The sequence below is a fragment of the Chaetura pelagica genome, unplaced genomic scaffold, assembly GCF_000747805.2.
Source record: "Chaetura pelagica isolate M959 unplaced genomic scaffold, ChaPel_1.0 scaffold493, whole genome shotgun sequence".
NCBI classification, from domain to species: Eukaryota; Metazoa; Chordata; class Aves; order Apodiformes; family Apodidae; genus Chaetura; species Chaetura pelagica.
This window is the reverse complement of record NW_009952696.1, coordinates 457,164-470,605: the sequence shown is the minus strand read 5'-3', so window position 1 is coordinate 470,605 and position 13,442 is coordinate 457,164. Positions and strand designations below refer to the sequence as shown.

Sequence of the window (13,442 nt, the reverse complement as noted above, 5' to 3'; positions counted from 1 at the left end):
GGGGCGGGTGGGTCAGGGGAGCCCCGGGGCTGTGTGTTCAGGGGAGACGTTTGGGTGGCTTTGGGGCCCAGAAGGTGATTTTGGCGTTAGAACGAGCTCAGCTCGTTGCCACGTCCCGCCGGAGCCTCCCCGGGCCAGAGGAGCAGGGGAGCAGGGTGCCCAGGCCCGAACCCGGGCCTGCCGGGGGGGCTTCCAGGCTGTGGTGCCCAGGGAGGGGTCTCGCTGCACTGACTGTTGTGTCTGAGCCATAACCCGCCCCCAGGCTGGTGTGACACAGCCGGGGTTCCCAGGGCAGAGTCCTTCCCCCAGGGGCTGCAGGCAGAGGTGGCTTCGTGCCCCTTGCCCGGCTCTGCCCAGGGCTGGGACTGCAGGTCCCTTCCCGAGGAAGAGGTGGCAGGGGCAGGTGTGGGTGCTGGGACAGGCTTTGGTGTCAGGGCGCCGTTGTTGCAGTGTTCCTGGAGACCTACGGCTGCCAGATGAACGTCAGTGACACCGAGATCGCCTGGGCCATCCTGCGGGAGAGCGGCTACACCAGGACCAGGGAGCTGGAGGAGGTGAGGAGAGGAGCCTGGGCAGCCCCCCTGCGGGCAGGCAGATGCCCTGGGCAGTGCCAGGAGTGCAGTCCTGCAGGGTGCTGGGATTTTTGCAGTCTGAGTTTTGTGGAGTAAAGGAAATCACTTAGCACGGGTGAGAGAGCTGTGGGTTGGTGTTTTCTTTAAACTGCTGGGCTCCCTCTCAGTGGGAAAGGAATTGGACACAGCAGGATGCTCCTGGCTCCTCTTGTCTGAGTTTGCTTTGTTGATGAGTGGAAGACTCCACTTGTCTTCTGTCAGTTTCTTGCACTTTTGTTTGTTAAACCCACCACATACCTGGACAGACCTTCTCCCCTGGGTAGGTGATTTTTACAGTCTCCAGGTGCCCTGTTCAGGGTGTGAGTACTGACTGTTTGCCTATTACAGATTCTTCTTCCTTTGTGTTGTTTTCCATGTAGGCAGATGTGATTCTCCTTGTCACCTGTTCTGTGAGGTAAGGAAACTGTCACTGCTGCTTTTGGATAGTTTTAAAGGAGTTACTATTTGAAAACCAAGGCAACAAACGTGTTATGTGAGGCAAAGGGCCTGCAGATCTGAAACTGCTGTTTAGCTAAGGGTAGAGTTGGCTGATGTACAACATTAATTGTGCCATGAATTGATTTTCTGTGTAGTGAGTTGTTCTTTGGTGGAGTGAACTCTGTGTTTGCCACGGGCAGTCAGAGACACCCACAGATTTGTGCTTTCATGATTTCTGTTTAATATTCTTCTGTCTTCTCTTGAGGCAAGTGTCTCTCTAGTGCAGGGTCTGTACTTCAGAAATGTGGGAAAGACCTTCAGGGGCTGTTTGAGATATCTGGATAGGCTTGTTTGTTCTGAATGCTGATGTGGAATGCTGGTTGTCTCTTGCAAGGCAGCTCACGTTGGCTGGCTATGGCAGAGCTGTGCTCCAGGAGACCTTAGTGCCTGGGCTGTTTCTGCAGTGTGGGTGCTCCCAGGTGGGTGCAGTGGCAGTAGGTAAGACCCAGCCAAGGCAGAGCCCACACAGCACCAACCGCACTCCTACCACCAGCGGATTCATTGGGTGGATGATTCCCTGTCTTCAATTCAATTCACCTCTTAAAGCACCTGGGCTGCTTCATGCTGGGGGGCTGTTAAAGCACAACGATTGGAATAACCACCGTTTTCCTGGCTTCTCCAGGGAGAAGGCAGAGCAGACCATCTGGAATCGCCTGCGGCACCTGAAGGCGCTGAAGGCGCGGAGGCACCGGGGCCGCCCCCCCCTGCGCATCGGGATCCTGGGTAGGGGCACAGCCCGGGGGCAGCACAGGCTGCTGGGACACAGCCCAGTGGGAAGCACAGTTGTGCTACATCCCCTTATGCTGCAGCTCCCTGTCCCACCCCCCCCCCGGTGGCCTCAAGCCTTCTCCTCTGGGCGAAGGCAGCTGGTGGAGGAGTAAGGGGGGTGGGCACTTCCTGACCAGGACCCTTCTCCTTTGTTGGCAGGGTGCATGGCTGAGAGGCTTAAGGAGGAGATCCTGCACAAGGAGAAGCTGGTTGATATCGTGGCAGGCCCTGATGCCTATCGTGACCTGCCCCGGCTGCTGGCTGTGGCCGAGTCTGGCCAGCAGGCTGCCAATGTCCTGCTGTCACTAGATGAGACCTACGCGGACATTCTTCCCGTCCAGACCAGTGCAGGAGGCATCACAGCATTTGTGTGAGTCCCTTGTGTTCCTGTGTGTGTGTCTGTGGCTCTGGCTGGAGTCACTGCTCTGCAGGTCAGGTTTGTCAGTGTCAGCAGCCCCAGAGATGCCAGGCCTGGCTGCACTCAGTTCCCGCAGCCCAGAGGCAGAGAGTGTGTGTGTGTGTCTGTGTGTGTCCTGCTGCCTCACTGTCTGACTGAGCCCTGGGGACACTGCCCCGTGCTCCAGCTGCCTGTGACCTTCCCTGGCTCTCCTTTGGGAATGCTGATTGTCTGATCCTGATGCTGAATCCAGGGATCTCTGTCCCGCTGATGTTTCTGATAGGACAAGGGGTAATGGGTGTAAATTGGAGCATAGGAGGTTCAAGGTGAATATCCGAAAAAATTTTTTTACTGTGAGAGTGACAGAGCACTGGAACAGACTGCCCAGGGAGGTTGTGGAGTCTCCCTCACTGGAGACATTCAAAACCCACCTGGATGAGTTCCTGTGTGATGTACTCTAGGTGACCCTGCTCTGGCAGGGGGGTTGGACTAGATGATCTCTTGAGGTCCCTTCCAGCCCCTAAGATTCTATGATTCTATGATTCTATGATTCTGCCTTTCTAAAGTCTGCCTCTCTCATCCTCTGCCTTCTGCTGTGCCCCACCCGAGTTTCTTCTGTTTGGCTTTTCTAATCCTCCCTGCACCATAATGTCTGTTGGTTTAGTTTCCATTTGTCCCATTTTGATAATCAGATTCCCAAATGGGGAACCAGGCTCTGCTCAGTGTGACCGTAGAGTACCAAGTCCCCCTCTGCAGAAAGAGGGTGCAGGAGGATCTTCCCTCAGTGCCAGATCACAGTGCAAGTCTGTGCCTTGTTAGTTGCTTCCCAATTTTCTTGTAAATGTGCATGGAAAATTAGGAGGTGTAAGCTTTGGGTGAGCAGAAGTTGGCTCTGCCTGGAGGGGGTGCTGAGCTGATGCTGCATGTGCTGCAGGCCCAGGGAGGGGGCCTAGGGCAGCGGTGCTGGGCTAGCTCAGAGCAGGGCAGGATGATGCCTCTGGAACCATCGTGGTGTGACCTGTGTGCACTGCACCTCTGGCAGGTCCATCATGCGGGGCTGTGACAACATGTGCAGCTACTGCATCGTGCCCTTCACCCGCGGCCGAGAGCGGAGCCGCCCCGTCGCCTCCATCCTGCAGGAAGTGCGGGTGCTCTCAGACCAGGTGAGGCTGAGCCACCAGGCTCTGGGGGAAGGGTGGTTCTCAGGACACCTCTGAGCAGTGACATGGCCTTTATCTGTGGTGATGAGGGTCCCACAGGGTCCCACCAGTTACTTTTTTATTCCTCTTGTAACTCTGGGACAGCCAGGGACGGGAGGGCTTCCCCTGGAGACTCCTTGAAGAGAAAGCAGAACCATGGCTGCCCCTGGAGCTTCCCCATCCTGACCAGGTCATATCTTTCCCTCTCTGTTTATTTTTGTAGGGAGTGAAGGAAGTGACCCTTTTGGGTCAGAATGTCAACAGCTTCCGAGACCTGTCGGAGGTGCAGTTCCAGGCAGCCCCTGCCCCCAGCCTCAGCCGGGGCTTCACCACCGTCTACAAGGCCAAGCCCGGGGGTTTGCGCTTCGTGCACCTTCTAGACCAAGTCTCCAGAATTGATCCAGAAATGAGGATCCGTTTCACCTCTCCACACCCCAAGGATTTTCCTGATGAGGCAAGTGTAAAATAAACACCTGGATCTTGGTTTGCAGGCAGGCAGCTCTGAACTGCTCAGCATGGGCTGTGCTTCCTTCACAAAGGGAATGTTGAAGTACAGAATGGGAACAGCAGCTTCTGGGAGGGGAAATGTTTGTGCTAAAGCTGACAGGTTTGCAGATTGCTTTTACCTGGGGAAGACTCTTCCCCTTGGCATCCTGGTCGAGTTGAGCAGTCTGTGATGCTGTCTCCTGGTTGTCCATCACAGGTCCTGCAGCTTATCCATGAGCGACACAACATCTGCAAACAGCTCCACCTCCCAGCCCAGAGTGGGAGCACACGGGTCCTGCAGGCCATGCAGCGAGGGTGAGGGATCACCCTGGGCAGCCCTGTGCTGCACTCTGGTCAGCCTGCTGGCTTCTCTCCACTCATGAGGCGGTTTTCCAGTTCACGAGTCCAGGTGTTGTTCATTGCAGATACACAAGAGAAGCATATATAGAGCTCGTGCACCACGTGCGCAAGTGCATCCCAGGTAGGGGCTGCCTTTGGCTTCCTCCAGCTCAGCACAGCTCTATCCCTGTCCTGTTCTTGAGGGAAGTGTTCCTCTCTTCCTTGAGGGAAGTGTAAAGCTGTCTCTCTGTCACAGGAGTGAGCCTGAGCAGCGATTTCATTGCTGGCTTCTGTGGAGAGACAGAAGAGGATCACCAGCAGACCCTGTCCTTGCTGCGGGAGGTGCGCTACAACGTGGGGTTCCTGTTTGCCTACAGCATGAGACAGGTGAGCAGGGGACCTGGTGGAGAAAGCTCTTACCTCTGTGCCTCTCCCTTAGTTCCTGGGTGCCATTTCTCACAATATGACACTAAAAAGAAAAAAAAAGCTATTGGAAATAATACCTAAGGATGTGGTATATTGGTAGATTTATTTTTTTTTGCTTTCATGCAGCACTTGTAGGGTTTGTGGTTCAAGGGCCACCTTTGTGCCTGAAGGGCTCCCAGCTCCCCTGTGTGAGCACCAGGGTTGATCAGTGATGGGGTGACCTGCTTCTGCAGATGCTCCAGTGTGGTTGCAGTGAAGCAGCCCTGTCTGTGGAGACCTGCCTGCAGATACATTGTTCTGTGGTGATGAGAAATTGTGCTGATGCTGTTGGCTGGAGCCCAGAGACTTTGTCAGTTGAGTCTGGAGGGAAGTGGTGAGTTTTTTAAGGTATTTCCATGAGAAGAGTAGTTAATTGACAAGTCTCTGTTAGAATGCTCCCCATAGTGTAAGAGGCTGGCAGGGAAGAGGACAGAAAGTTGGGAAACATAAGGAAGCAAAGGAATACAGATATGTGGGACTAAAAGAAGCAGAATGCATTGCCTATCCTTGTGGACAGACAGGCAGAGGAGCTGCTCCACACAGCCATGGTGCTCAGAGCATCAAACCTGGTGGTGCAGGAAGAACGTGAGGCAATGGAGGATGTTGCTGGTGCTTTAGCACCTGAAAACCTTCCCTGGGGTTGCAGACACAAGCTGTCATGTGTGAAAAGTTGTTGCTTGGAGAGCAGCTGAGCAGGTGGGGGTCAGGGAGGGTTCTGATCTCAGCCTGAGAGCTGCTGTGTCCTGCAGAAGACCCGGGCGTCCCACCGGCTGCGGGACGACGTGCCGGCGGCGGTGAAGCGGAGGCGGCTGGAGGAGCTGGTCGCTGCCTTCCGGGAGGAGGCTGCCCGAGCCAACGGGGCCATGGTGGGCCAGGCCCAGGTGGTGCTGGTGGAGGGGGTGAGTGCCTGCAGCAGAGTTGTCCCTCCCCCCTCTTGCTGGCCCAGAGGCTCTTAGGCCCTGTGCAGCCATCATCACCTCTGCCTTCCCTGCCCACTTGCCCTGCACGATCCGAGGATGCTGCTTGAGTGCACAGCCTGATTTTTCCAGAGCACTGAGCTGAGCTCAGGGGGATGGGGTGGGTTAGAGACATGTCTCTGAATCAGTGCAGGCTTTGAAAGGTTGGCTTTGGTGTATGGATGTCAGCACGGCAGCTGTGACCAGGGCACCGTGTTGCATGGGATGCTCAACAGCAGGGAATGTTTATTTTAATAGCAGCAATAGTGCTCAGTGAATTCCTGAGGCAGTACAGCCCAGCAGTGGATCAGAGGTGCTGGGATGCAGGCAGTGTTCCCTGTCCTTTCAGCCCAGCAAGCGCTCTGCCTCCGAGCTGTGCGGCAGGAACGATGGGAACATCAAGGTGATCTTCCCTGATGCTGAGATCCCGGACGCTGCGGGCGGCGGGGAGCTGCTCCGCGCCCAGCCAGGGGACTACGTCCTGGTGAAGGTGACTGTCCACAGTTCTTGTTTCCTTGGGCTCTTTTTCTGCCAGGAGAGCCTAAAATTAGAATGGATCCTTCTCAGCCTTTCTGTGCCTGAGGGCTCTTTCTGCTGTTTCTTGCAGGTGACCTCTGCCAGCTCCCAGACCCTGAGGGGGGTCCTGCTGTCCCGTACCACCCTGTCCCGCTCTGCAGCTGCTCACTGAGCTGTCCCTGCTGCCAGGGGGCAAAAGCAGCACGTTTTCTCCAGGAGGTAGCAAGGAAGTTTGGTCATGTAGAGATGGGGTAGAAACAGGGAGATGTATGTATATTGAAATATATATATATGTGTGTGTGTATATATATTAAAAAAAAATAAATTACATTTTTTCCTGTTTTGGCAACAACCTGCCCTCCATGGATCTGTGCAAGTTTGTAGGCAAAAGGGATAGATGCTATGTGTGGCCTGGCCAAACCCAGGTACCTTGTGGTTTTGTGTTTTCCCTGGCTCTGGGGCTCACCCCCCTGCAGTGTTGCTGCCTCTGCTCCCTTCCTCTGGCACAGCCCAACCTGGAATGTTTTCATGCCTGCTAGCTCAGCTGAATTTAAGAACTGCGAAAACTGGTAGTGCCCAGAAAACACAGCCCCAGAACTGCTGGAGAATGGCAGGAGAGCTGCCCAAGGGGATGAGGAACTCAGAGAACACGAGGGGATTGTGGAGATTCTTTCTAGATATTGGTCACCTCCTTATCTGCAAAATGCTTGGAAAGAGCAGGGCAGAATTTGCACCGTGCCTCTGATGGAATGTGGCACCAAACTGTGGCATGTAAAGCGCTGTTAATGTGCAGGAGGGATCCTTAACCTGCTGCATCTGAGGCACAGGGAATGCAGCCTTACCCTGCACCGGGGGTGTCTGGCTCTGTGTGGGAGAGGAAGGGTTTACCTGTCTCCAGGCCTGAGGGGATGCAGGGTGAGGACTGGCTGCCAGCCAAGGGCTCTTTCTAGCCTGTTAAGACTTCAGGTAGAGCTTTGTAATCCAGACAGCTGTGGGTGCCCTTCCCTTTGCTTGCTAGAGGAGAGAAATGGTCATACCCATGTAAATGGCCAATAACTTCTGTAAGTGCATCTCAGTTCCTTGTTCTTACCAGCCTGCAGCTAACCCTGGGCACTCTGTCACACTCCAGCCTGGGATGCCAAATACCTGGAACCTGCACTTGTAAGTAAACTGTCACTGGCTAGAGCCTTTTGCAACAAATTATTTTAATAACATGATAGCTATATTGAAAGGGAAGATTCTTTCCCATATCTCATAAGAGAATTTTTGAAGGAGCAGCTCATCAGCTCAGAATAGAGGAGGCACCACATGGATTTGCAGAATTTTTAAGTAAGCATGAAAGGGTTTTGCTGGAAAGACTTCTCTCCTGCTCAGCTCTTTCTGAGATATAATTGCATCTCTTTGATGGCAACATTGTTCACTGAATATTCATGAGACCATAGTTTAAGAAATAAATACCTTTTGCTTGTTATCTCAGAGCTGCTTCTCTTCTTACAGAAGTGAACCTGCACAATCAGCACTGCCCAGTGTGGTTTCTGAGGTGCCAACACACATGGTGCTGCTCTGCTCTACTGCCTCCATGTGGGACAGGGTCTTGAGCCCAAATTCACACACGAGCTCTTGGACCCCACTGCCTGGTGAGTGTCAGCCTTTCCTCTGGCCCGTGGGGCTTTAAGAAAGAGGCAGCAAGAAGCTTCTTGGGTTTGGAATGCCAAAGGAAGGAGCAGGGTGTATAAACACCATCCCTCAAAGGTAAGAGGCACTGAAGCCAATCTTGCTAATGAAAACCAGCAGGTAATTAGCCCAGATTTACCTGCCCTGCTGAGCTTCTTGCAGAATGTTTTTCCCATGTGCCTTGGAACTGTGGCCTGGAGAAGGACTGAGGCCCACCTTTCCCTGCCCCATTCCATGGGAGGAATGGCAAGCACAGGCCCTCTCCAGCCACGCTGCTCCCAGGCCCGTTGGGGTTGGTTTAGTTGGTATTTTAAGAGGAAGAGACTAATGAGCAGGAGAGCTGGGTTTTCCATTTTGATGAGAAGGTGACAGTGCTCACTGCACAGACTCCCTGAGGAGCCCTTGCCATTTTCCTCGCCTCCTTAGTTTTATAGGCCTCAGGAATGAAGGCACTGAAGCATCCATGAGGAAGTGCTGACAGTGACCTTGGAGGCTGAGCTCGTAATTTGGCACTGCCTGAAAGCCCGAATGCTTTTTCTCTTGGGAGCTGGAGGGGGGATGTGGTTTCTGTATCACTTGTCAGATGATTTGCTCCCTGAATTCTGGTGTTGGGGAAGCTGAACTATCTCATGTCCATTCTGCCTTGTGCCCTGCCCAGCCTCACTTCCAGCACCTCCCTCCTTCCCATTGTCCCAGGGTCCCTTCATGGAACAAACTTTTTTGGTGGGTTCTCATCACCATTGCTGCAGCCAGCTCTGTGGGCATTTAAATGCAATATGAAGAACATTTGTAAATGTCTTCAGTTTCTGAAGTTGGCTGTATCTTTAGTTCATGCTGTACTGGAGCTCCCTGGGGTTGGGTTATGGCAGCTCCTGAAGCTCCTTGGCTGCTGCTGGCCAAGTCCATCCCCCACTTGTGTCCCCCAGACCACCCCACACTGTTTCACAGTGCCTGGGCTCAGTGTTTCTATCGGGATCCTGCCCAGAGCAACCCAGGGGGACCCAGGACCACCCTGCCCACCCCCAGCAGTGGTGCCAATGGAGAACAGCAGTTCTGGCTCATCTGAGGTTGGGAATTCAGCCTGGATCTCACCAGGCTGTCACAGGAACTGCTGCTCTCTGGGGCTTGGAAGTCCTGTGGCTTTTCCTCCTCCCTTGTGAGCAATTTATTTCCTTTACTGACAGCTAACTATTGACTCCTCATTCTCCTGAAGATGAGATGTCCTGTCTCATCAGGTTTAAATTAGTTTTATCTTTAGACTTTCCTATTAATAAGCTCTCATTATGGTGTCATTACTTGATATCTATTTTCTGACGGTTTTCATTAACAGCTCCCAGCTTTTTTTTTTTTTTTTTTTTTCCCCCCCCCCCAGTATTTTTCTTCCTCTGCTGGCTGAGTTATTTAAGAGTCAGGGCTGGGAGGGTGGGCAGATGTGTGTGCTGGGAAGGGCAGTGGGACCTGCTCCCTGCATTCCTCTCATCCCAGGCTGAGCTCTGCCACGCCAGATGCTCTCAAGAGCATGAGTCAATAGAGTAATTAAAATGTGAGGCAGAGGTGGTGCAATTCGTTTGGACAGCTGCACTGGGCTCTGCCTGGGAAAAAAGAGGGAGCGTCGTTGTGTGGCACAGGAAGGCTCCGAGTCCCCGCTCGTGTTCCCGCTCCCACACACCCACTTCCATGTGCCCAGAGCCTGCCTGGCAGCAGCTCCAGCTCTTGGGCACTAACCCCAGGACTAAAGGTGCCTCACAGCTCTTAGTTCCCATAAAAGTCCTTCTTCTCACTCAGAAGTCTGGTCGGGGGAACAGGGGCCCATGACCAGGGTCTCTGGTCTTGCTGGGTGAGTCGCTGTCCCCAGGAGTAGGGCTGGCAGGAGCTGCTGCCATGGGGACAGCCAGGGCTGCCTCTGCCTGGTGGGATTTTTCTCTTTGTGCCTCCAGCTGTGTCAAAAGCAAAGCCCATCAGTGTGGAAAACACCCAGATCTCAAGAGCAGGAAAACGTGTTCACTGGGCTTAATTTCTGGGAGTTGGTCACGTGGGGCAGGGCAGGATGCAGGGTTGGGGCAGCCACAGGGAAAGGATTAACAGGAGAAGGGACCTTGTTTCCCCACGTGCCCTTCTGGCATTAATGAGGGGGGCAAAGGTGCTTTGAAAGGCACTCCTGGTATGACACCAGCCCGAGGGACCGTGATGTTTCTGACAGAGCCATCAGGGCATGTTGGGGACACTCCTGCTCTGCAGGGGCAGGCACAGAGAAGGGGTTTGCCCAGCCCCTGCTGCTGGCTCGTCTGCAAAAATTACACAGCAAACTACCCCCAACTGCAGAGCAGTAATGAGCAGCAGTGCCTACAGCTCTGGGTTTAGGCTGATTAATATTCAGAGCACTGCTGTGAAAATGAGAAGCCAGACAATTGTCCTCCTCCCCTTTCTGCATCCATGAAGATGCCAAGGGCAGTGGCTGAGGCACAGAAACAAAAACAAGATTTGCTTTTGGTCAAGCTGATGCAGGGCTTTTGAACCTAAACAAGATGCTGTGTTCTCTTTGTGTTATTCAGCCTCCTCTTTTAACCTGTTTCTTCTTTTTGTGTTTAATGTCATCCTTCTGCTATATAATTACAGGAAGTTTCCTTTGAAGCTGTCAGAACAAACAGCAGGCACCTCAGGAAACTGTTTCTCTTTCAAAAACTAGAGGAAGCACTCTGACATTTTAAAAACAGAGTCTTCCCATCATTTCTTGATCAAAACTATATTTTGAAAAGCCCTTTTACTGTTGGTGGGTTAAAACTTTCCCCCTCCCATGCCCAGAAGAAAGCAGGGCACAGGCCTGCTGGAGCTTCAGTACCTGCAGCAGAGACCCAGGATCCTTGGGGCACAGGGAAGATGCTCCTGGGCCTAGGGGACAAACCAAACCCCCATGTCTGGATAACACCTCAGTGCTTGTCCTCCCCCTTCCCAGGTGCCTGTCCCTGAATTACAAGTTTCTTTCTGTCCTCCCACAGCTCTTTCCTTGGGTGGAAAACCCTGGAAGACACTGGGATGGGGGGGGGGTCCTCTGGAACACCAGGACACGTTTTGATGGGGGGAGCAGCCAGGAAAGCATCACAGCCAGGAGTGAGCTCCTCCTGCCCCTGAGCTCACCTCCCATTGCCACCTGCCCAGCCGGGGGTCCTGGGTGTCCTGGCCCCAGCCCGGGGGCTGCCCCTGCAGGCACCAGGGATGTGTTTGTTCATGTCAAACAACTCCCAGCTCGTTGGCAACAAGCAGGGAGCAGGAACAGAGAATAAAGGAACCAGCAGCTCAGGGACAAGGGCAGAATAAATCTGCATAAATACAAATGAGGGGAATATTTATTTCTCACATTGACCCCATTTATGTAGCTACTGTAAATTGCAGAAGAGACACGGGCCTGGCAGGGCTGAGGCTCAGCTGTGGGGCTGCAGCTCCTCGTGGGTCTCCACCTTTCCAGCAGAATCTTCTGCTAAATATTCTTTGCATGTGAGTTACCCCTGTAGCTGATAGGAGAGATAAATAACAAAACCCTTGCAAATGCTAAAATCCTCCTGCAGTTTGGAAAGAAACCAAATCACGTGCTGAATGCAGAGGAAGAAAAAACCTTTTTATTGTAAGGGGCAACAGAAGGGGCTGTGAATCCACCTCAGCCACGACGCAGCACATCCCAATCCACTCAGAGATCACAAGGCAGGGGGGCATTTACTCTGATCAGTTCAAAGCACAACTGTTGGGGAAGAAATCAGCCCAGTACACGCTGGGATTAGACTGCAGGCCTGTTCTGCCTTCTTTTTAACAGTGTGAACTCACTGGAAACTGCAACATTTCCCTTTGAAACAGCCAACTAATCAGCAGGAGCAGAGCAGAGGCAAAGCCTGTACGTTTTGTCAGCATTTGTCCCTTTTCTCCCTTCTTTTCATGGAAATTTTGTGCAGCTGGTGCCAACTCACAGAATTCCCATGGGATGGCTGCATGGGGACCTAAGTGCTGCCAGCAGCTGGGATGTCTTGGTCCAGCACCAGGGAAGTCTTCTCTATGCTGAGCAATTACCTGGCCAACCACCAGCACAGCTAACCAGCGCAGCTAACCCTCAGCACAGTTAACCACCAGCACAGCTAACACCAACACAGCTAACCCCCAGCACAGCTAACCTCCCCCAGCACAGCTAACCACCACCAGCACAGCTAACCAGCACAGCTAACCACCAGCACAGGCAACCAGAACCCCAGGCTGGACAGAGACACCACAGTCTGGGAAGGCTGCAATAGGAGGCAGAAGCAGCATTTTCTTGGTTGGGTTTCTCCATATTGAGGTCTGTTCTCTGGGCATCGATTTGTCTTCCTCCCTTCCTTCCTCCTCGGTGGGAATCGCCCATGGGGGGCACCTGGGGGGGGATGCCAGATGTGTTTGGGCAGTGGGGGGGCCGGGAGCAGCAGCCCGTGCCCCCCATCACCTCCCACCCCTGCCCAGCCCGGGGGCAGCAGCCGCTGAGCCCGGTCCCCGGCAGATGGTTCCTTACCCCGCCAGCCCGTGCCTCTGGAATGCTATGGAATGCTATGGAATGCTGCTGGGATCGATGCCTGCGGCTGGGGAGAAGGACCCAGGTCAGTGAGCTCAGCCCCCCCAGCCCCCCCACGGGGGGCTCTGCCCCATGCACTGGCAGCCCGGGAGCTTTATGGGCAGAGACTCAGTGCCCAGAGGAACTGGCCTCTGGGGAAGCTGGGATGGCTTCCAACTCTCCTTCCCTCCTCCATACATTAGATTTGCACGTATATGAAGCTGAAAGCTCTTCCAATCACCTCTGCAAATATTAATTAATCCTCACAGCATCCTGAGGACCATTATTCACTCCTACTAAGTAAATATTATTAAATCCTTTTATGAGAGGTGAAGTGAGTTCCAGGGCTGTGCAGGGCCTGTTGGAGCACACAGGCTCCATCCTACAACCCAGAGCTGCTCCAGGGTAAACCTGCCCCTGCCAGAGCTGAGGGATGTCTCTGAGGGCCAGGGACAGTGACAGCACAGCTGTGCCAGGTGGGAGCTTTGTGGGAACACCCCAAAATGCACCAGCCCCCTGTGGGTTCAGCTGCACCCCATGGCCATGGGGACACACTCTGAGCCACTGTTGGGGCTTTGTCCCCCTGCTGCCAGACCCCAGTGGGGATCCCCATGATGGCACTGGGGCCAGACTTACTCTGAAGGAGCCAGTCTATGAAGGCACTTGGGAACGGGGAATTCTGTGGAGAACAAGGAGGTGTTAAAGCACAAGGCTGTGGGGGTCACGGCGGGGGGAGCAGGGATGTGACGTGGCCAGACCTGCAAATCCAGCTCCACTGAGTGCTCAGCTGTCACTGGCAGGTTGGAGAGGGCAGAGTAGATTTTCCCCAGGAGCCCAAAGGAGACAACACCTGCAGGGAGGAGGAGACCATCAGGGCTGGGCAAAGCCCAGGGGCCCATGGGAGCAGCCTGCCCGACCACGTCCCCAGCACCAGGGGAGGAACAGTCCCTGCCCTGTGGGTCAGGAACA

At 53.9% G+C, this 13,442-nt stretch overlaps 1 protein-coding gene across 1 annotated transcript; it reads left to right on the top strand.

Annotated features, from left to right (window-relative positions):
- The first annotated feature begins 455 nt into the window (after positions 1–455).
- Positions 456–6,407, top strand: CDK5RAP1 (CDK5 regulatory subunit associated protein 1). Its single transcript, XM_009993992.1, has 12 exons — positions 456–554; positions 992–1,026; positions 1,732–1,832; positions 2,037–2,247; positions 3,317–3,437; positions 3,697–3,927; positions 4,177–4,274; positions 4,385–4,440; positions 4,555–4,685; positions 5,513–5,662; positions 6,069–6,209; positions 6,327–6,407. The coding sequence occupies exons 1-12, from the start codon at positions 477–479 to the stop codon at positions 6,405–6,407; spliced, it is 1,434 nt and encodes a 477-aa protein (XP_009992294.1). The 5' UTR covers positions 456–476.
- The last annotated feature ends 7,035 nt before the right edge of the window (positions 6,408–13,442 follow it).